We start from the raw sequence: 23,610 nt of genomic DNA, 5'->3' as shown, positions 1-23,610 counted from the left end.
CAGAGAAAACCCTTGGTTCGAATGTCAGGCTTGCCACAGTCCCTGCCCTGAAGTTTGATCCCTAGTCAACTAAGCTCGGTTTCGAACGAGCACTTCAAGGTCTTTCACTGCCTCAGTGCAGAGGGCATCGCTCTGCAGGCAGAAAACTCCTTTTTAATAGCGTGCTGTAACAACACTAGATACCTGTACACTTAAATACACTCGGACTACGGCTGTTTTCTTAGCTGAACAAACATCGCTCCGATAAAGCCCGGCGTGACTTTCCCAGCAGAAGGCAGGAACCAGGAACCTCCCCTCCCACCAACTCCTCCAGCCGAAGAGCACAGCTTCAAGGACCAGGAAGCCAATAAAGGAAGCGGCTTGGTGTTGGTGCTTTTATTGTACGGATGCTATAAACCTCAGGGGTGGGCAGGAGGGGCTGACTGCACAGCCTGCTCCATTGTCCCTGCCCAGCCTCCAGTTGCAGGCAGATCTCTGCAGCCCTTTAAATACCAAGCAGCTCCTCTGTGACTAGAGGAGGAGCAGGCTGGGCAGCAGGAGCGAGGGAAGCAGCGGCCAGTTGGCCAAGGACTCGCTGCCTCCCGCTCCCTAATCTCCGGCTGCTGCCTGGGAACACAAGATGCACGTGGGGAAAAAGTCACCAGCTGGCACCTGAGAACCTGGGACCCTGCTAGTGCTGCCGGGGTGCAGGGAGCCCGTGCACCGCCGCGGGAAGGGCAGACAAGGAGCTGATCGCCCTGCCGGGGACTGGGGGAGATGCGGGAGAGCCTGTGAATTTGAGGGACAAAGGATCCAGCCGAGCAGCTGAGGCCCCAAGACCCATGTCTGGTAAGTGCCGGGGTTGGCCTGTAGGGGCCCAGGGCATCCGCCAGCGAGGGGGGTGTGGGGACTGGGGCCCAATCCAAGGGGAGCCAATCAGGTGTAACTTGGGGCTCAGATCTCTGCCGGCCCCACACCTAGGCCAGTGTCCTTGGAACAAATGTGTACAGTGGGGGTGCTGAAAGCCATTGAACTAAACTGTAAATCCTGTATATGATGGAAACCACTTCAAGCCAGAGGGTGTAGCAGCACCCCCTACACCCCTAGTTCCAGCAGCCCTGTCCCTGGGGAGGTCAGTGGTGGCACTGGACACTTAGCTGCCCAAGCACGGAGGAGAGAGTGATGCCTGGTATGGGGAGGGGGGCACACAGACACATCTGTTCTCCCCCCTTCCCCTCCCCCTCCCTAATGTCTCAGGGGACTGGATACCAAACCATTACCAGCTGTTCATCAGCCAGGAGAGGGGGCATGTCAGTACATGGCTAGGTCCCCTCCAGCACCCCCATGCCTGCATCAATCTCATCCTTGCTCTTCTCTGATATAGGTTCCTGTGAACCCAATCTGACCTGAAATTTCCCTCCTCTTCAAAAATCCAGCCCCTCTCCACACTGCTCCTCTGACAAACCACTTTCTAAACTTCCTGAGTTGCTGAAATCTCCAGGTTGCTTCTGTGCTGGGGAGGGGGTGTTGTGTGACCTGCTCCATCCTGCTAACATGCTCCTTAAATAAATAACAGAATAATAAACACTTTAGGAAAGTTTAGTTATGGATCCAAAGCAGAACTTTGCAGCTCCAACCCATCTCTAGTAGCACACGTGAACATGAACCACTATACAGTTATTCAGCTCTCCCCCAGAACCCCAGCTATGAAGCACCATCCCTCTAATTCTCAGGTCTCCCACTTGATTTTTATTATATGCCCTTGGTGATTGCTTTCCTATCAAATAATTGCTTAGAGTCTGTTGTATGTAATGCATGTAAGGCAGAGAGAGCAAGCAAATAAGGAAATGTAAAAGCTGATAGATTTTTCAGAAAACACTCTACACTTTTCTGTCATAAAGGTTTACGCTAAGACAAATGTGTAAACTATAATGAGAATGAAGAGAAAATACATTGCAGATCTGAGACTTGTGTATGAATTAAAATTTGTGAGGCAGTGCTGCCGGACTATATGACCACAATAGAATTTATTTGGTATGGTATCGGTATGGTCATTTCTCAGGCTGCAGATTTACCAGAGAGTGGTGGGAAGGATGGGGAGTGGTAGGAGGAGAAAGCTTATATACACAGTTACTTTTGCAAACAAGAGACTTTAAGCCTGAGAGAGACAGAAAATCCACCAATCAAAATAGTGGGTGTGCTAAAATCAAGGGTAGTATCTTACACATGTTGATAGCTCATCCTTGCAACGCAAGAGGTTGGAGGAGATTAACTGAATGTTCTAACTGGTTCTTTCCATCTCTAACTCCTATGCTCTATATCATACATACAGCACACCAATTTCTCATGAACATAGGTAGTTATTTAATCATACAAACATTTTTCTTCTTATACACAACCAATCACACCTATTTTAATGGCTGTCTTTCTGATTTATACTGCACTGTATCCTCCTAATCTATTGGCTACTGTTGTTGGTTTAAACAGACAAGGCAAACTGCTTTAAAAAGACAATAAGCCAAATTCTGCTTTAGATACAGGGTGTGAATTCTAAGAAGCTCTGTTGAACCCAATAAAATTCCTGTGGATTTACCCAAATATGAATAAAAGATAGATTTGCTGTCAATGGGTGGAGCAAGTGGGTCAGAAATGTTCAATTATGTGATTCAACGGTGAACAAATTAATCTCACTGAATTTGCGCAAATGTTAAGAGCTCATTCTCTTTGGATTTACTTCAGTGCATTCCAGGGATGGCTGTTGTAGTTACACCACAACACCTGTTGGTTTATTGTCACTGATGGTTGTGTGGATAAGGCTGCGTGGGCAGGCTACGTAAGCAGAACACAGGATAGTTGGAAAGGGAGTAAGTGCTCGGAAATGGAGAGAAGGAAATATGTTGAAAACAAAGAAATAGCAAAGAAGATAAGTGGGTTAAGCTTTTATGGCCCTTGAAATGCTTGCCTTTCTTTAATATACATACATCAGAGTGGAGAATAAAACCATCAACCATACAAACATTTGCAGTGCAGATATTACACCTGTGGAACTATTTCATTTTTACCAGTGCTCATTTTATCATGGAATTTAGCTAAAAGACTTACCTTCATTAGACACTTCTCACTCTGCTCTTCAAAAAGCAATGGATGAAGATTTGTACATTAGCCAGTTTTACCTACATGAGTGTTTCAGTGGAAGTTTATGAGTATGCTCTCTAAGACTAACAGGTAATGTGCATCTACAGAAGTTCTTTGCTCAAGAGTGAATTTCTGAGTTGTCAGTTTCTCCAAACTTCAAAGTTATGCAACAGTTAAGAAATTAGGTTACCAGTTTCGCACACCCAGACTTTCAAGAATAATATTAATTCACAGCAAACAGGCAAATGAGTTTCCTGTTTCCCAGAGCAATTATTACAATCATAGGATGGATATGTTTTGGTTTCTAGACACACTATCTTCAGATTACAAGAAAAAGATGACATTCATTGTTCTGAAAAGTCCATATGTTGGTTGAGAGGAGGGGGAAGATATAAAAGCACATTAAAAAATAAAGAAACAAAAAAGAAGTATGATCACAACCTCTATTTAATCACACAGAGATCAGACTAGATGATCTAATGGTGCTTTCTGGCCCGAAAAATCTTTGATTGAATAGTTTTTGCTGGTATTGCCATGCAGACTGCTGATTAAATACAGCTCCTTTACCACACCTCAGGAGGAGATAAAGAAGAGCAGGGAATTCATAAATAACATGAATGTGTGAAGTATAATCAGAGGTATCACTACCAGAGAACCATTTATATACTTTATACTATTTGGTCACTTCAAAATCTGAACAAATATGTCATAGAAACATAGAATATCAGGGCTGGAAGGGACCTCAGGAGGTCATCTAGTCCAACCCCCTGCTCAAAGCAGGACCAATCCCCAGACAGATTTTTGCCACAGATCCCTAAGTGGCCCCCTTAAGGATTGAACTCACAACCTTAGGTTTAGCAGGCCAATGCTCAAACCACTGACCTATTTTATCCAGTATTATTTACTGAAAGCAGACTGTGCTTGATGCTGTACAAATAAGACAGGATTCCTCTTCCTCCCATCAGAAAAAGAGTTTAGAATCTAGTTCAGAACTTCAAATACAGCCAGAACAATTTAGAAAATAGAGAGAAGCCTGGTTTCAAATACCACCAAACTCTGGGAAAGTTCAGCTCCAGATCTAGACTTTGTGGCTCCAGCCCATGTGACCCCAAAACATATCACCAGGGGATAGCATGAACTTGAGAAATTTTGCAATGATCAGCATTGAAAGTCTTTGCAGAAAAAATGTTTTTTATGGAGGGGGTTTAAGCCAGTAGAGGGAGGTTGTCTGGACCTTCAAAAGAAGAGTGTTAAAAGCCAAAGGGGAGGCCTGAAGAAAGTTGAAGGACACAACAGATGCAGTTAGGAGGGAAGTGACTCCATGGGTGGAATTAATCACTTACAAAAAGTGAGGCATAAGAAAAGGAAGCCTAATAGAGGACACCAAGCAAATTCAGAGCTCACCACACCTTCAGCGATCAGAAGGAATTGCAGTGTTGTGGCCACTCCCTCTTTTATGCCCTTGGAATGCTATACAAGGGGAGGGATGAGAGGCCCCATTGACTATACTTGCTAAAAGATTTAGGGGGCTCTTGTTCCTACATGTAAGAAGATCGAGAGGCCACACTGAAGAAAGTGGCTTTACATCACCTCAGCACCTTCCTCTATTCTGGGGCTGAGGATTGACATTTTAGTCCCCAGCTCAGGTTAGGGTGACCAGATGTCCTGATTTTATAGGGACGGTCCCGATTTTTGGGTCTTTTTCTTATATAGGCTCCTATTACCCCCCACCCCCTGTCCCGATTTTTCACACTTGCTGTCTGGTCACCCTAGCTCAGGTTAGAGCAGCCTGAGGGGTTACCTCGCAATGCCCCCAATCGCCCTGGACTGTTCCAGCAGCCAGGAACAGCCAGGTATAGGAATGCATCCCTCCCCACTAGGAATCTAGATGACATGCCACTTGCACCAAAGACTCCTGCTTGGGGTAGCATACCACTGGCTATGGTGACTCTGATTTCCAATGGAGTTCCTGGTCCGGGAGAGGGTGGGGTGGTGGTGGGCCTTATGGTCTCTTTATGGCTTCTGTATTCCAGCAGAGATGGTGTAAAGTAGCCCTGGGGTACCAATGAATTGGGTCCATTATCAATATCTAACTCTTGTTCTTTATTGAATAAGAGATCCTCATCAAGGAATCTCTGCATATTCATCTTAAATTAAAGGCATCTTTGATATTTTGATAAATTATCTTCATTTTTGCTGGCTACAAAACTGCTTCCTCGGGGTTTCATTTTTATCTTAAGAAATCAGGATTCAGGATACAACTTTTAGATGATGTGCCTGAGTTGATCTTTCCAGATCAGGAAACATACATATCCTCTAATTCTGTTTTGGTGTTTCTAAACTTCCTTTGTACTAAAGGTTCTTTGCTTTGTTTCATTTTTAAACTATGTTTTGCTTTTTTCTTCATTTGGACACATTGTCTCAATTGAACATTGAAGTAAAAGGAAACAAATCAAAGTAATGGTATAATGTGCACCCTACACAGTCTAGCCTGTTTTTCCTGTAATGGGAGTACTACAAAATCTCTCATGATAATTGGAATAAAAATAAGAAAGCTTTGGCATTTACTTATATTCTATGCAGGTTCTTATTCCATGCTCATCACCATAGTATCTGATCACCTTCCAGTAGAGTATTAAGCGATGTAACTAATATCTATCAGGTGTTGTTAGGTTCTCTATCCAGGAGAGTGTTTTGTTTTGGTAGGTTTTTGTTAACTATAAGCTGCTATATATTTATGTTAGAGAAGGCAGGTCAAAGAAATGTGCTTTGCAGCTGGAGTGGAAGATGGTGAGGGTTTGTGATGGTCCTTAGGTTATGGAGGAGTTCATTCCAGTCTCAGACTGGCCCCCCAAGAAAACTCTTGAGGGTCCAATTCTATTTCCAAAGTTTCAGCCAATACAATTGACAGTGAAATAAGCAAATCCATTCTCATCAAATCTTTCAGCAAACCAAAAAACTGTAAGTTCTTAGTCCTAGGAGCATTTTCTTAAATTTAAATATTCCTGTCCAAAAGCCCTATATGTATTGATGATCCCACTTTGTATGCTTTCCTGTAATCAGAACAGGTAGCTGCTGTGGCTGGAGGTGTAATAGGAGGAATCCTTTTATTGATACTTATTGGAATAGCAGTGTACCTGCTTTGGAAGAAGATATGCCTCCAACCTTCCTATGAGGAACTCACGGATTCAGTCACACCAACACATCCAGATGCCAGTCTGGAGGATCAGACTTTAACCCAGCCATCTTCTGTAATTCAACCAAAAAGCATAAGGTGAATAGACCTCTTTTTCTTATGGGCTACTGTTTATAAAGCTACATACTTCTCTACCTGCCAAAGGCCCAAATGTGGGACACAATGTATGACAGGAACCCAAAATGATGCAGGGAGAGGGGGGAATCAATCATGTAGGAAAGGTAAAATGCTGTGTGATTCATTACTTTAGGGTAAGTGACTGTTACTATAACCTCAGTTCAGTAATTCTTTATTTCTGATGTATATGATGTAATATAATTTAACAATAAAAAGGTGGGGAAACCAAACTTACGTGGAACATGGATAACTTTGTTAGTTCTCAAACTCTGATCCATGGACCAGAGCCCTTCCTGGTGGTCCTTAGAGTGAAACATTTTAAGAACCAAGCAGTGGGAATTTTGGACATGAGGGAAAGTAATTAATGAGCTAATGAAGTAGTCGACTGAAAAAGTTGGAGAGCTACGGGTGTGCTCAATCTCTAAACAAAAAAGTTCAATTGATTCTTTTTTTCTTTGAAGCATTAATTAAAGAGAAGGAGAGGGGATCTGACTGACAGTTTACTTGTATGTAAGGTGCCCGCCATAATGAGGGCCACAAATCCCTGACTGGGACCTCTAGGTGCTACCTTCATACAAATAAATAACTTTCTATGATTTTTATATGGGCTAAACAAGGGGTATTGCATTATCAATCACGTCCACCTATGGACTAATGCAGCTACAATTTCTGCAAAACTATGGAACTACAACTAAATGTATTATTCTCTGATGGAGTTTGATTTTCTTAGTTAAACTGGAAGAGTTGTTTGTTGTTGTTCTGAGCAGAACTAGAAGCGTTCCGTTCATCATTCCACCAAAATTTCATGGGCGAGACTGGATTAACCTGACAAATGGAGAGCATGTTCAGGAGGACAGTGACCCCTACGTGACTCCGGAGTCTGGGCCCCGGTGTTCTTTTCACTCCTTGGGTATGGTGACACTGCAAAGGTGGGACAGATTATTGGAAAGGAAGCTTGAGTACTGTGCAACACATTTGCTGTGCAAATATTATACACTACAATTGTTATCTGGCCACACTCTGGAGTGATATTGATTATATATATATATATAAAAAATATCACAAAGTGTAGATATACTACAGTATTCTTCAGTAATAGCCCCAAACACTATACTGTATGTTTAGATAGGAATTGGGCCAGACTGGGGCCACCCCTTACACTGCTGTACAGGGGAGAGGGTAGAGCACAAGAATCAAGTCTTTCCTTGTATCTTCGATATAGGGACAACACATGGGCTGCTCGGGGCTAGCGTCTGGTCAGTGTTAGCATCTCCCACAAGGGGCAGGCATGGCCAGTTGCAGAAGAGACCATGTGCTGCACTCTGGAGGGCTGGAACAAACATCAGCTACATTCCCCAAGTAGTTGTCCATGGCAGAGTCACTACAGAAACCTCCATAGCAATATTAAGAAGAAAAGAGATGATTCTACAAACTCTCCTCAACCTTTGAGGGAAAAGGAATTCAAATGCAGAATTTATACACAGAGATAGACTGAATAAAGAAGAGCTTTACATGGTTTCCCTAAAGAGGCAGTAGCTGTAAGAAACACTGCTGTAGTCTGAGGTTAACTTGCTTGGTTTTGTTTTTTATTTTGCAAAGCTGGAGCTTATGTCATAGGGTCTATCAACCCAGAGCTGTACAAGTTCCCTGAAGACAAGAGTGAGACAGACTTCCCTGAGTGCAACATTGGCCGTCTTTGGTTCTCAGTGGAATATGAGCAAGAGGCTGAAAGGCTTCTCGTCTCCTTGATAAAAGCTAGAAAACTGCAGCCTCCTACAGATTCCTGCAGTCCCTTTGTGAAAATTTATCTGCTGCCTGATGAAAGGCGTTACCTTCAGTCCAAAACCAAACGCAAAACCCTCAACCCTCAGTTTGATGAAAATTTTATTTTTCAGGTACTTGCCTTTTAACTGTGATGGTACATCTGATGTGTCACTCTGGATGTCAGGGAAACAAGATCACTAGGCTGTGCAGCCAGGAGGTCTGTGTCATCTCATGGCAGACCTTTCCCAGCACATACATTGTCACAATGCTCTCTGGCTGTGAGGCAGTTTATTATTATGATTTGCACTGCCAGGGCCAGTCAGGGGTGTGTGTTTATGTTAGGCACTGTAAAAAACACAAAAGAGATGGTCCCATACCCCAACAAACTTACAAGCTAAGTCAAACAAATCTTATTTGATATTTCATCTACACTATTTGGTTTGCACCATTTTGCCCCAAGTAGCATAGATACTGGCATCTTAATTTCTGATTTTTTATAATATATTACGTTTATCATAGTTTTCAGTGCATTTATACACAAAAAAATACAACCTCAAAAGCCAGAAGCAGCAGTGGGCAGACTGGGATGCAGATTATCATAGCTATTTTGCTAATAAAAAATATAAATATATATCCTATTTTAAGTACAGAAATTACATGCCCTAAAATATTTCAGAGATATATGCATCACATGTGTGGTAATGATAAGTTGCAGAGCTATGCAATAAATTATATTGTTATATTGAAACGTTCTGCCTATTTTTGTACAGGTTTCTAGTAAGACATTGTATCAACGGACTCTGAAATTCTCAGTCTACCATGTCGATAAACAGAAAAAGCACCATCTCCTGGGCCAAGTGATTTTTCCTTTGAAAAATGAGACATTAACTGGTGACAGCAAACTAGTAATTTGGAGAGATTTGGAAGCAGAAAACCTGGAGGTAGGCAACTAATTAAAGGGTACATTCATTAGGCAAATACCACTCTGTTTTGTATTTTTGAGCTTTCCCATCGTGATGGGCCTATTGGGGAGACCAGGGAGTTTTACAGCACATATGTAGTACCTGCACATGGGCATAGATGGGGCAGAGGAAGGCAAGATCAAATATGGGATTGTTTTTGTTAAGGGCTAGGGGATTAGAGTTTACCAAGGGTCCTAACATGTGCAATGGGAGAGGGGGTGTCACATGCAGCACTATAACACTTAATGCTTCCCATCACAGTGTTTAGCACAGGAATGAAACGGCTGCATCTGCACACAGCTATCTCCCCAACGTCTAGGATGAGGCGTAAAGCCAAATGAAAAAACACCTGCTGCTGTTTGCTTGTGTTATGAATTAATGGGGACTCAAGAAAGGCCCAGCACAAAGCAGGATGAATGATGCTGTATCCCAAATGAGGAGGAGGGATAGGAATGCAGGAAAGCTGCTGGCAAGCCTTCAGGGAAACTTTTTTCAAGTGTGTTAATATGACTCAGTGGGTAATACTTTCATAATACATGAAGACGGTTTGACCACCATTTATGTAAACCCAGAAAAGCCAGAAACTTGGTTAGTGACAATTGTAAGAATACTTCATACTGTTACAATGCAGAGTTACAGTATTACTCCTGCTGGTGCTGGGGAACTGGGAGGAGAAGATGGTTTCCTGCCTTGGGGGAGGGGCAGAGAGTGAGTGAATATGGGTGGCCGGGTGGGGAATGACACCTTGATAGCGTTGGGTGGATAAGAGGCACAGCTGAGACTGGGATCCAGAAAGAAGGGTCAAATCCTGTTCATTGATGTAAATAACTATTTATGTGAATAAGGGCAAGCAGGTTTTACTGGGAGGGATAAAGCCAAAATCTCCTGCAAAGAACCATAGAGCAGTAATCACTATGTAGGCAATTATACTAGTGTCTGATTTCAAATACCCCTACAGTGAAATACAGAGATGCTAGAATTCCTGTCCCATTCCTAAAGTGGCAGAAATCACTGTTTTCCAATATATCTGACTGAAAAGAAAGCCTTTTAGATGCATTTTAATAGTGACCTTCCGCTTCCAAAGCCTCCTTCAGAGTACGGCGATATCCAGTTTTCTCTCAGCTACAATGACTACCTGGGCCGTCTCACTGTAGTGGTGCTGAGAGCAAAGGGATTAAAGTTCCAGGATGAGAGATATGCTGCCAGTGAGTATTAACTGCCTCTGTTACTACCCCCGGATTCCTGTTCTGGTTTGCTTCTTCCTGGCCCATCTTCCCAGTGCTTAGGTTAAGTGACTCCACTGAACGACCAAACGCTAGGGAGATTTAATTTCTGCACAGAAGCAAACTGTGTTGTGTTCCTGTGCTAACTAGATTTGGATATTTGCTGTTTGCATATTCATTGGGTGGGAAACTGGTTTGCAGAGAGGAGGGAAATGAAAGGAAGGCAATACACTTGTCAAATCCTGTTGTGACCTGCTTTCTGCTTTGCCTCCATTACAACCTGAGGAAGTTGCAGGTAGAGCATTGCACCAGTGAATCTGCTGTTACAGTTGAGAGAGCATGTCCAGGACAAACCCTGTATTTCTGCAGTTAATGTTCAGCCCACAAGCAAATGATTTTTGGAAGGTATAATTCTGGCATAATTCTGTTAGGCTATTTTGGAGATGTCCCTGGGATTTCAGCATGTGGACTGAAGGCAGACTAGGGCTCAATGTGCAAGGAAATCTTTTGAACATGTCCATTGCTCAAGACAAAGATTGATGGCAAGAAAAAGCACAGCAGATAGAGGAGGCAGGAAACATGGCTTTGGACAAGTATACAGTAGGGTTACCATATTTTAATAAAACAAAAGGAGGACATTCCACGGGGCCCCAACTCCACCCCTTCCCCGCTCCAACCCTGCCCCTTCCCCAAAGTCCCCGCCCCAACTCCGCCCCCTCCCCTGAACACTCCACCCCCCTGCTCCTCCCCCTCCCCTGCTTCCCATGAATCAAACGTTCATGGGAAGCCTGAAACAGGCAGGCAGCAGGTAAGCTGGGGCTGGGGCAGTGGGGGGGGGAGGCGCGGCCCAGTCCGGCCCCCCCGGCTGAGCGGCTCCCTCCGGCGGCCGGCCCCGGCCAAGAGGCTCTGGCCCTGGCATCTCTGGCCCGGTTCGGCTCGGGCCCTGGGGCACCAGCCCCGTTTCCAGCCGAGCGGCTCTGGCCCGCCCCGGCCCCAGCGGCTCCTGCGACTCCAGCTCGGCTCGGGCCCCGGGGCATTGGCCCCGGCCAAGCGGCGCCGGCAGGCAGCCGAGCCTCCCCAGCCCCGGTCCCAGTGGCTCCGGCCCAGCTCGGCTCAGGCCCCAGTTCTGGCCGAGTGGCGCCTGGCCTGGCCCCGGCCCAGCACCACCGGCCCTGGCTGAGCGGCGCCTGGCCCGGCCCCGGCCCCGGCCGAGCACCGCTGGCCTTGGCTGAGCGTCGCCAGCCGGCGGCCGAGCACCGCCGGCCCCAGTGGCTCCAGCTCTGGTCCCAGCGGCTCCAGCCCAGCCCCAAGCCCCATGACCCCTCCCTATTTTCCCGGACATGTCCGGCTTTTTGGAATTTCCTCCCCGACGGGGATTTGAGGACCAAAAAGACGGACATGTCCGGGAAAATCCGGACGTATGGTAACCCTAGATACAGTCACCATTGAACTTTCAAAGCATGAAAAATAAATATAGGTTTAAAATGCATATTTGTGTAACAGCACTAATACAGCCTGTTAGTAGATGATTGCTGCTCAGGTAATAGCTAGCAAGACACTGAAATTCCCTTAGCTTTAGGTCAGATCATACCTTTTCTTTTTAGTAATTTGAAATCTCCAAGTGCTAAAATCACACAGGCTCGTAAATTAAAGATGGCCATTTTTTCCAGTATGTAGATCCAATGTGAATCAAAGCTTTTGTTTGGCGCATCTGGATAAATAGGGCCTAACCTTGAAAACAGGTCTCAACCAGGCCTCCATTTGTGTGAGGCATAATATTTTGTCTACAAATAAGGAGGCCTGGGGGATTGTGCCTGCAATTAACTGTGGATGCAAATAGTTTGATCTGGTGTCCTTGGCCAAGCTTTACTCTCCCAACATCTTTTTATGTAGTGAATATCAGCTGGTTGCTGTCCTTCAGTCTGGGGGGAAAGTGGGGACGGGGCTGCATTTCAGAGTTGATGTACGTAGAGATTGGCCCAAAAACCCACAGATCCAAACAACCTGAACTGGTGGATATTCAAATACACCTCTGAATCCAACAGTGTCCATCTCTAGTGATTTGTGAAGTGATTGGGGATAAAAGGAGCCATATCAATGTAAAAGATTTTCTCTTACAGTTGAGTACAGTTTAATTTTCTCTATAGAGATCTTCAGTAGCTGTAATTATAAAGTGCGTAGAGTCACTGTCTCATTGATAGAGATGAACTGTCTTTGTACAAAAAGAACAGGAGTACTTGTGGCACCTTAGAGACTAACATATTTATTTGAGCATAAGCTTTCGTGGGCTATAGCCCACTTCAGCGGATGCATGTAGCGGAAAATACATATAATATATGTATTTTCCGCTACATGCATCCGAAGAAGTGGGCTGTAGCCCACGAAAGCTTATGCTCAAATAAATTTGTTAGTCTCTAAGGTGCCACAAGTACTCCTGTTCTTTTCGTGGCTACAGACTAACACGGCTGCTACTCTGAAACCTGTCTTTGTACAAGATATCTACAAACATCCAGGCAGTGGGAATCATGCTATTAACCCCAGAATAAATGTGCTCTCGAAATTTTTTATAACGTTACTAGAGATGAATTTTCCTTGTTTAGGCCAGGAATGTTGTAAGAGGAGTTGTACAGTAGTAGCACTGAAAATACCCATCTTTCTAGTAAGCAAAGTCATGACCTAACAGGTAATGCCTCTGCAGTAAGAGGTAAATAATGGACAGGCAGAAAGCAACTATTATAAATGGGCACTAAAAAGTGAACAGATAGCTAAGATAAGGATGTTTATACAACTGACTTCCGGGAGATGAATTGCAAATGAGGTGAATGTAGGGTCCTAAGGTTGGAAAAGGGGTCCTGCGAGAGAGAGAGGGAGAGTGTGTGTTTGTGTGCGCGCGCACACATACGAGAGTGTTCCTCTCACAGCTCATCTCCGCTCTGGCCCAAAGTGCAGGACTTTAAATTTTGCAGCAGTGAGAGTCAGATTAAATTTGCTTCTTTCATCACATTGGCCATTGAGCTGCTGTGTTAATTTGATGCCAGGCTCTTGCACATTATTATAGTAATCAGTGCATTGACAGGGCTGTGGAAGCTCTCCAGGAGGAAGGAAGGAAGGAAATGCTGTCAATAAGCAATTCCCCAGGATAAAGGGCTAATATTTAAAGACCTTTAAACAAACAGCTCTTATTTCCTTTGATAATGCCCACTGCTACAGCTGACTTAGTGATTGCAGATTCTCTGGCAAAACCTTCTCATTCAAGAACTTGAATGAGAAGGTTCTTACATTTACAGTTTATAGGCTCTCTGTTTCCATACTGATTGTTTTTAATTATGATTATGTGTATTACTATAGCACTTAGGATCCTCAATCATGGACCAGGACCCCAGTGTGCTAGGTGCTGTACAAACACAGAACAAAGAAAAGGTCCCTTCCCCAAAGAGCTGATCTTGGGAGCAAGGGCTTTGTATTCTATAGCAAGGTATAGGCCAATAAGGGAATGTTTACTGGTTGATTAAAACTTGAGTGACTGTAGTGCTTGTGAAAATGAGGAGTGGCTTGACCCAGGCTTAGTGCAGGCAGTTTATGGGCTAACTTCTTTAAGCCAAGGCATACCACAATCAACATACCTCAGCTGTTGTGTGAAAAGCCACTACTCTGATAAATCCATGGTCCCTCTTGAGCAGAAACTGCTGACTAAAGTTTGTGATGTGGATAAACCAGGACTAAAATGTTAATCTCCAAACTCCTGTTTAGATCCACTGATTTCCATTGATTTGAAGGGGAGCAGGATCAATAAGTCACCTGAGATTTAAGTTGAACTCAGGTCCCTATAGATGAAAATCTCATGTACTAGCTACAGTGGGTCCCAGAGCATCTAAAACATCATCTATAATTTACTTGAACTTCCAGATGTCCCTTCAAAAGCTGGTTCTCTAGCTATAAGGATAATCCACAATGATACCAAAACAATTGTTCTTCTGATCAAAGAACATTATTCATGCAAAACCAAGATACGAGGTAAAAGGAACTGAGAAATTACATTCACTCAAAACCAATTTAGCAAGATTAAAAAAGAGACTGCATATTTATATGGAAATCAAGAATATTCAATTATTATATATCCAGTTAACATAATTAATTATAACAACATTTTGGACGGGATATTCAACCTTGTGCTTCAGGGTTTAAGTCAATCCCAAACCATAGAGGCCAGGAGGAGATCTATGCCGGGTGTGTGGCGGGGGAGTGTCTCTTACATTTGCCTATTGCTACGTTTTTGCCCCTTCCTCAGAGACTGGATATTGGACTACATGGATCTTGGGTTTGACTCAAAATGGCAATTCCTAGAGTTTAATCTTCAAAAACTACTAATTGCGAGTGGGATTATGTTCTTACTCTGAAGGTGATTGGGCTCCCCATACCATTCCCCAGTGAATCAGACTGTTCAGGACCAGCCTTAGCATATTTTTAATTAGTTTTGCAACAAAAGACTGGAAATGATGGTGGGCCTGGATTTTTTCTGTCGTCTTCTCCCTGAGTGGCAGGGAGTAACAAACAGTTGCAGCAGGGGAGCTCTTATTTCTCCCTCAGGAAAACATTACTGTTTAGCCACTAAGATCAACCTTCTTCTATGCTTGCCAGTGAATACTGAAGATGAAGAGGGAAAATGGAATAATTTAGAGGCTGCTTTGGCTCTTATTTTCAAATGTTGGCTGAACAACACTGAGAAGCAGGGTCAGTCCAGACAGGAAGCAAGGAAAACTTTTTCTTGCTGTTCTTCCCCCACCTCACCCTTCTTTTTCTATTTTGCAAGGTCTCTTAGAAGAAATAATCAACCAAACAAAGAGACAATTTTAAACAGCTCCAAGCCACCTCTTTATTTCCCAACTGCCAATACCTTCTGCAAATTTACCCATCCACTCAAGGGAGGATAAAAAGTCAATGAGACTTAACTACCTGCTTAAGTGCTGTCTGGAACAGGGATTCTGCCTTCCCGAATGAGGGTCTAAATAGTTAGTGTACTCACTAGATAATGTCAGTGCATATTGCCATCTTTCTGCATGTGTCATAAGGCTTTCATCTAATTAGTTTTATGACCTAATTTGTTTTAAATATAGTTTCTGAAATCATGAAATTGTTTTGAATTATCTTTATCCTTTCTCTCAAGTGCCCCTGACATGTTGTTTTCTTCTCCTTGGAATTTTTTTTTCACCTCAGGTGTGTATATCAAAGTGTCCCTAATGAACCACAATAAATTCATTAAATGTAAAAAGACAACAGCTGTTCTGGGATCTCCCAATCCAGTCTATAACGAAACCTTCAGCTTCAAGGCAGACCAGACGGAGCTGGATACAGCAAGCCTGAGCCTGTCTGTGCTCCAGAGTGCTGAGGGAGACAGTAAGAAACAGAATTTACTATATCTGAGATATTAAACTGATAAGAACAGATAGTAGATAATGTTTTCACCCCTCAGCTCATAGAGCGTCGAGAAGCACTAAAGCTCTTCCTAGGTTCTTGTACATTTGCAGCAAGGCAAGGCTTACTCTTGATAATTCTAAACACAGGAGTGTCACAGTAACCTGCACGGATAACCATCAGGAGCTAATGGGCAGCCAGGTATTTCAGAAGCTGTTGTTTAGATGACTAAACCACCAGAAGAAAGCTTAAAAGAGCTGACATTAAAAAAATGGTTTTAAATACAATTCATATGTTAGATGTCATTCATTCTATAGCATTCTAATCATGTACATTTTTGAGTCTCAGTGAGGAAAACGAACAACAATCATTTTAGAGCCATTCACTAGTCTGTTTGGGCATGTTCCTTACATGTTTTTCAGAGACTGGATATATCTGGAATGTTCCTTGATATTAGATATCTAATGTGATATTAGAACGACATTTGGAAATTCTCCACACACATATTCATAAATCCAATACTTGCTTTACAGCAACATCAGTAAGGAAGTAATCTAGACAGACAACAGCCTGTCATTTGAAATTCGGGTTGGGAAGGAGAGAATCCTGTTCCAAAGGTTTGAGATTAACTGAAACTTTAAATCAGCACCAGAACTGCTGCAATCTAGTCAATTTCTGTATATTAGCAGCTGCATTCTGCTCTCTCTAGCCCAAGCATGAATTCAGTATTGAAACACAAAAGCTTTCCTGGGGTTACCATATAAAATGTTTAGGTGAATGAACTGGCTTTGGGGGATCAGTAATGGCCTGCATTGTAATTAAGATGTAAATGTATAACAGTTTTTATGTGAGGATCTTAAAAGTGCTTTACACACTAACTGTTAACACATCTCTGTGAGGCAGGTTCAGATGATCATCCCCATTTTACATATGGGTAATTGAGGCTTGGAAAAGTTAAGTGATTTGCCCACTGTCACAGAGTCATTGGCAGAGCCAGAAACAGAACCCAGATCTTCTGACTCCTAGTCAGATGCTCCACTAGCTAAATATGCTTCCTCCATGAGCCAAAAGCCTTTCACCTTCCGACATTGGTGGAATCCTAGCCAAGTTGGTGGTGACCACAGCAGGGCACATCTTTGAAATAAATCTCTAGGTGGAAGGTTTTGAAGAGATAAAGATCGGTCTGCTCAGAACAGTAGCTCTGACTGGCAGTACACTGTAAGTGATGGAACAGGCCGAAGCTGATCTGATTGGGTGTGCACCACCTGCAATATCTCCCAACAGTTGAGTCACTGGTGGGAACTCTGCAGTGGTGGGGGTGATCATGTTTAACGTGTGTGTACTGAGAGAACACTATAGCCCCAGATCTATAGCACACACTTTGGAAATTTTGATTTAAAAAAAAAAATTCTCTCTTATTATACGGACAGTAAAAGAAATGCTGTTGTTCCACTCCTAGGTAAGGATCTAACCAGAACATAGTATGGGTGCTGGCCACTAACCACATTCTTTTTTTCTATTCAGAAACCCACCTGCTGGGTCGTGTAGTGGTTGGGCCCTTCATGTACACGAGGGGCAAAGAGCTGGAACACTGGAATGAAATGATCAGCAAGCCCAAGGAGTTGGTTAAACGATGGCACGCTCTCTGCTGCAACACCTAATTGAGCAGCATCACTCCACCTGAAAGACAAAGGACTCCTTTAAAATGTAGAAGCTCTCATATTTTTTCTGAATCAAAGACACGCACAGAAAACTTTTCCACCATTTAACCTCTGCAACCAGACAACAATTTAAAATTTATTCTACACTAAACATACAGAAAACTCAGTCTCTCCTTGGCTGAAACAGAGTCTTCCCTCTCCCTCCAAAATGTACTGTTTGGTCAACATACAGTAGATCACACAAAGCAGAAAGACAAACATGAGTATCCTAATCCCGTGACCAGTTATTTGAGCTGCTAATCTTGGCCCTTGGTCACTAATTTCCTCATTTGGACTGAACCCCAAACAAGCTACAAATGGCCCTTAAGGATACTGGGCCTGATTCACCACTACACTACTTCAGTTCTAGACTAGTGCAGCTTTACTGAAATTAATGGAGTGCCACAGGCATAGAACTGGAGTAACATTTTCGGGTCAATCAGGCCCAAAATATGTCAGCTGAATACAGTAAGCACTGTAAATATTTGAATTATCCAGGACAACTGCTTTATATTTCAAATTAGTGTAAATTTGAATCTGGTTTATAATGACCCAGCAGCCATAACATATTTCTGTGAATCTCAAAATAACACTGTACTTCTATCAACAGTTTAGTTGAATGTCTGCTATTGACTCCAAAAGCACACCTTCTGGTGACATTGAAGACAAGGTAAAAGTATTGAAAACGTTGGCTAAAATTCTAATCATATTACAGCCTTATTGTTAGCTTAAACTCTGGCAGAATGAAACTGTTGTTGTGGTGGTGATTCCTTCATTTCTTTATTAAGTAAAGTGAATCAATTATATTTTAATTAGAATAAAAGCAACAGGACAGCTTCACTTCTTGATGGCTCACCTAGGACTTGAACAGAGTACTTTTTACATCCTAACCTAAAATCATAAACCAGACCAACAAACTGCCTTCTAATGCAGCATTTAGTACGATATGTTTCAATCAGCATTGTAATCTTTGCAGTTGAGATAAAACAGGCTTCCTTTCAAACCGGATACAGTGTTAATTAACCTAATATGTCAAAAGTAGAGCTCTCTTGAGAACCAGAGCACTTTTCCTTTTGAAAACATTGCTGCTGTCTGAAGGTGGTAGCATGAATTGGAATAGGTCTGAAATGGGCAATAGTACAGTAGGTTCAAATCTGCCTGAGCTCTCAAGTGAAATATATTGGGGGCTTCAATCTAATTGTGAGAAGTCATGTGGGAACCTCATATCTCATAGTTTGTTATGAATAGCAGTGTGTGTACGAGAGGTCCAATATTGGTGAATCAGGGATGAAGACATATTGGACTGGTTATGTGAAGAAACTTGTAAAGTACCTGACCACACTATGTTTGCCTTGAATCAGTACTGTTAAGTCCCCAAAACTTTGAATAGATCTGGTTACAATTTTATTCCCCAAAAGCTGTTTAAAAACAGTCTAATATGCAGCAAGTCTGATTTGAGGAGGAAAACGATATGACAGCGTGCTAACTATATTGTTATAGTAAAATTGTAACGGACACTAAAATGACTCTTTGTGCATCCCCCCTTAAGTTAGTAAAACCTAACAAATTTGGCTGTAAATGAAGGTGAACAATAACGTGTTTCAGTTAGTTAGGTTTTATTAGATGGTGTGTGTTTATGTAGTTTAAATGTGTAATGTACTATATCTGTTAATATAAACGCTGCTAGGCTAGGAAACAAAGGATTTTTGTTTGTTTGCTTGCACTTTTCAAGTTGACAGCACATCCACCTCTATCTCGCCGCACAGTATCCTGTATGTAATAAAAAAACCCCAACATATTGCACCAGTGCTGTCTCCTTTATTCATGCTTCTTATACATCACAGAATGACAAGTGCTGGGACAACATAAGGTTTGCTATTCACCAATTCTAAATGAAATGATGGAGAAATGGATCTGTGGGGATTAAAGGATACTCATCAATAACCTTGCACTTGGGCTGTTGTCATGGGTGTTGGAATTGGTGTTCAAGGTTAACCTGAGTAACAGGAGTTGGAAAGGTCACATCTGATTCCTCACTAGAGAATGCTGTTGCTCTAATACAAAACCTCAAAAAAGAGGTATGACAGAACTGGGGGCAGATCCTTAGCCCGTGTAAAATGCCATAACTCCATTGACTCGAAGTCAGTGGTGCAATGGCAAGTCACACCAGCTGAGGTTTAGCCCACTGGTCTTTTATTGTCCTTGAGAGAGGCCTACGATGGAGTGAAGATGAGGAATGAACAGCAATACTTACCAGTCCTCAATCACTTTCCTAACTGGAATCTCCTCACTTCCTAAATACAGAAAGCATAAATATTCACAGTTGAATGTAAGTGAATGAAACAATTAATCCAGATCCTAAAAGTAGATAGAAAAGAAGAAACAGAAGCTATGAGTTAAGTTTGTATAAGATGCAACATCTTTCACAGTATTTCCTATCACTATGCCCCCAAATGAGAATTGCTTATTCAACAGTTGTTTGGCAGTTAGGATGTAGAGATGTGTACTTCCCTTTGAGTCATTCTCTAGCCATATCAGCACAGCTCCACAATGTAAATTACATATGTCATAGGAGAAGATAGCCCTTTAAGGGGTTTGGCGCTTACACCAAGGGAGGGGGCAAACTTTTTGGCCCAAGAGCCACATCTGGGTGGGGAAATTGCATGCAGGGCCATGAATGTAGGGCTGGGGCAGGGGGTTGGGGCGCAGGAGGGCTGCGGGATGTACAAGGGGGCTCAGGGCAGGGGGTTGGGGTGCAGACTGTGGGGGGGCTCAGGGCAGAGGGTTGGGGTGCAGGAGGGTGCAGCAGGGGACTCAGGGCAGGGGGCTGGGGTGCAGGGAGAGGTGCGGAGTGCAGGAGGGGTGTGGGGTGCGGCAGGGGCTCAGGGCAGGGATGTGGTGCCGGCTGCTTCCGGGAGTGGTGCAGGGCCAGGGCAGGCAGGGAGCCTTTCTTAGCCCCGCGGCACCATGGGGGTGGCAATCCCGCGGACCGGATCCAAAGCCCTGACAGGCTGGATCCGGCCCGCAGGCTGTAGTTTGCCCACCCGTCATCCATACCAGATGCCTTCCCAGATTATGGCTTTTTGAAGCTAGGCATTAGGTGTTTGCTTGGAGGTCACCTGATCCTCAGATAATAGGTGATGCTTCTTATAAGAGGGGCCTTCTCAACCAGTGGACAAGAGACCTGCAAGGAGCAGGAAGGCTCCTGCAGGAGACCCAGGGTTAGGAAGACCCTGGGATGGGTCTTTCCACACCAGCCAGATGGAAAGGCCTGGCTGGAGCTTCTTGCTTTGAGGGACAGGGAGAAAAGTCCTAGGAACCATTGAGTCTAGCAAGGGGCTTTAAGAACTGTTGAGCTGAAAAAAGGCTGGTTTTGATTTAAATTTACATTGAACTGTGATGATGTGTTAATAAACTGGATCCCAGGGGGTACTGTTTGACAAATGAGAGCCTAAGTGCAGTAACTGAGGAGCTCAAGGGGAAGAAACTGAGGCAGTGGCAGGACTCAAAGCCAGATTGGCTCAGGCCCTCTGCAACATTCACCTTGCAATGTGAAGCATTGCCAAGAAGCATAGGTTCTGATGGAAAGGACAGTCAAGAGAGTTTTTAGAGTCAGAGATGTGTACCTATGAGTGTGCTATAGGCCAGAGCTGAAACACAAAACAGTAATTTCTCAGCAACTGTTTCTTTTGTAACAGTGAGTTATGGTGATTGTGTATGCAAAGCTTAAAATAGTGCTGTTTCACTTGTCTCTGATGACCAATTGCTGTAGGTAACATCATATTCTCATCTCAGTGCAGAAGGAACAGACCTTGAAGTTTGCTAAGGTCCTAATAGATCCATATTCAGGGTGTATGAACAGAAGAGGGAGACAGAAAGTACTTCAAATTTAATACAGCAAAAGAAAACAGCAGCAAAAGATGTCTGAAAAGAACTCCATGTGAGGTTTTGCAGACAAGCAGATCCTACTGTCCGTGTAGTCTAAAACTTATTGTTCTACTAGTGCCCGATTCGGATTTCATAGCAGTGTAAATGTGGATTAACTCCATTGCCTTAAGCGTAACACTTGAGTGTTACTTACCTTACAGAGACTGTGGTTCTTTGAGATATAATAGGTGTGGATACCACTGTAGGTGTAAACGCACCTCATGAGTGCAAGGCTGGAGGTTCTTTAATAGTAGTGTCTGTTGGGGCTGCACATCCACTCTCTGCCTCCTCCATGTGGGGCACAAAGGATGGGGCAGCCATGACCCTCCCTCAGGTTCCTTGCAGTTCAAAGCCCATGTTGCTGAGGACTCCAAAAACAGGGACAGAAGGTGGGTCATGGAGTCAACACTGACTACAGCACCTCAAAGAACCACACTAATCATTCGTTCTTCTTTGAGTATATATGTCAGTGTAGATCCCCAGTGTAGGGTACCAGCAAACAGTATCCTCCTTGGATGGTGGGCATGAGGAGTTTCACCTGTATCAATCAAACAGTGACCGAAGTACTGCACTGCCTAATTTGGCATCTGAACAGGCTGCCATGTCAAGTGCATAATGTTTACCAAAGGTCAGTGCGTTGCTTCATGTAGCTACCCTGCAGATCTCAGAGACTGGCATGTTTCTGAAGCAGGAGAGAATGCTGCTTGAGTCCTTGTTGAGGGTGCCTTGACATTCGGAGGAAGAGGCTCACCAGCCATTTGACAGCAGGTGGAAACACACTGTGTGATCCACTTAGAGAGTCGCTGCGATGAGAAACTTTGGCCTCTCAATGCACACAAGGAAGTGGGGAGACAGCCTGAAAGCGTCTTAATTACCGTACTGGTTACTCAGAAGTCCAAACAACACAGTTCCCTTAAAATGATCCAGCCTCAGGCCTCCATCCAAGTACCTAAGTCAAAATATGGTGAAGATTCCTGAAAATCTTATTTCATCATATAAAATAAAAGGTTCTACCAATCCCAAAGGATCGGACACATTACCTCCCAGGTTATTGAATATTCCACATCTTACCCAAATACATGCTACAGCCAATTCTTATTAACTAAACTAATATTTCTTAAAAAACAAAAAAGAGAGAGTGTATGGTTAAAAGATCAATATACATACAGACATGAGTTCAATTCTTAAGATTCAGATTCATAGCAGAGATGGTGAGCTTTGTAGTTGCAAAGATTCTTTCAGAAATAGTTCATAGGTTATAGTCCAATGTCCAAATATCATATTCAGGGTGTACCAGCATAACTGGGCCCTCAGTCTTGTGACTCAAACTTCCCTGATGAAGCTTAAGCAGATGTGAGATGACAGAATCAGGACCCAAGGATCTTTTATATGTCCTCTTTGACAAGTTGGGAGTTCCTCGGGGAACAAAAGGTAATTAGGATGACTTTGAAGGAGGTCCATCACCAGTACTTAGCTATACAAATTAACATGAGGCAATTTGCTTGTTCCTCCACCGTTCACAGTACATTTCAAAGAGAGATGAATACCAAGATATCCCGTGTTTACAATTCATTTAAATGCTAGGATGTTCTTTTGCTCTCTGAACTATCAGAATACAGCATAGACAGGGACTGTTGATTACATCGTTGATCCTACTCATATATATGTAAATACACAAAAACACAAACATTATCTCCCCACATGTCTTTTGAGGGTTATTTATTTTGGAGGATGTTTAACCCTTTCTGACCATACGTCACATGAGGTAATAAGGGCAAAGCTCTGGAGATGTCCAAAATATGCAGTTTTTGCTCTCCTGACGTTGAGTGTGGCTTCAGGGAAAAGACTGGTAAAGTAACTGACTGGTTTAAGTGGAATTCTGAGACTACCTTAGGAATGAACTTGGAGTGTGATTTCAGTATCACCTTGTCCTATGGAAGGATGTGTAAGGTGGTCCAGTCATAAAGGTTTTGAGTTCAAACTGACTCTCCATGCTGAGGTAATGGCCATGAGAAAGACCATTTTGATGGCAAGGTGGTGTATTGAGCACTCTGATAGTGGATAAAAGGGTGGCTCCTTATGCTTCAGGAGAACGATGTTCAGGTCCCACGTGGGAGTTGGGTCTCTGACTGGAGGGCAAGTATGAAGGAGGCCCTTGAGGAATTTTGATACCATAGGGCATAAAAATACTGAGT

At 43.3% G+C, this 23,610-nt stretch overlaps 1 protein-coding gene across 1 annotated transcript; it reads left to right on the top strand.

Moving 5' to 3' along the window:
• The first annotated feature begins 271 nt into the window (after positions 1–271).
• Positions 272–19,214, top strand: LOC112113198 (synaptotagmin-15-like). Its single transcript, XM_024209412.2, has 8 exons — positions 272–828; positions 6,178–6,388; positions 7,195–7,337; positions 8,027–8,322; positions 8,962–9,132; positions 10,238–10,358; positions 15,591–15,770; positions 17,313–19,214. Exons 1-8 carry the CDS (start codon positions 822–824, stop codon positions 17,447–17,449), a joined length of 1,266 nt encoding a protein of 421 aa, XP_024065180.2. The 5' UTR covers positions 272–821; the 3' UTR covers positions 17,450–19,214.
• Positions 19,215–23,610: the final 4,396 nt, after the last annotated feature.

This window comes from Terrapene carolina, unplaced genomic scaffold (genome assembly GCF_002925995.2).
Source record: "Terrapene carolina triunguis isolate 2854851 unplaced genomic scaffold, T_m_triunguis-2.0 Scaffold146, whole genome shotgun sequence".
Classification (NCBI taxonomy): domain Eukaryota; kingdom Metazoa; phylum Chordata; order Testudines; family Emydidae; genus Terrapene; species Terrapene triunguis.
The sequence above is the reverse complement of the archived record's forward strand: the minus strand, read 5'-3'. Positions and strand labels throughout refer to the sequence as shown.

Coding starts and splice junctions, on each gene's coding strand:
- LOC112113198 (XM_024209412.2), top strand. Junction 6,389..7,194: donor ATTCAACCAAAAAGCATAAG/GTGAATAGACCT, acceptor TGTTCTGAGCAG/AACTAGAAGCGTTCCGTTCA. Junction 15,771..17,312: donor CCAGAGTGCTGAGGGAGACA/GTAAGAAACAGA, acceptor TTTTCTATTCAG/AAACCCACCTGCTGGGTCGT.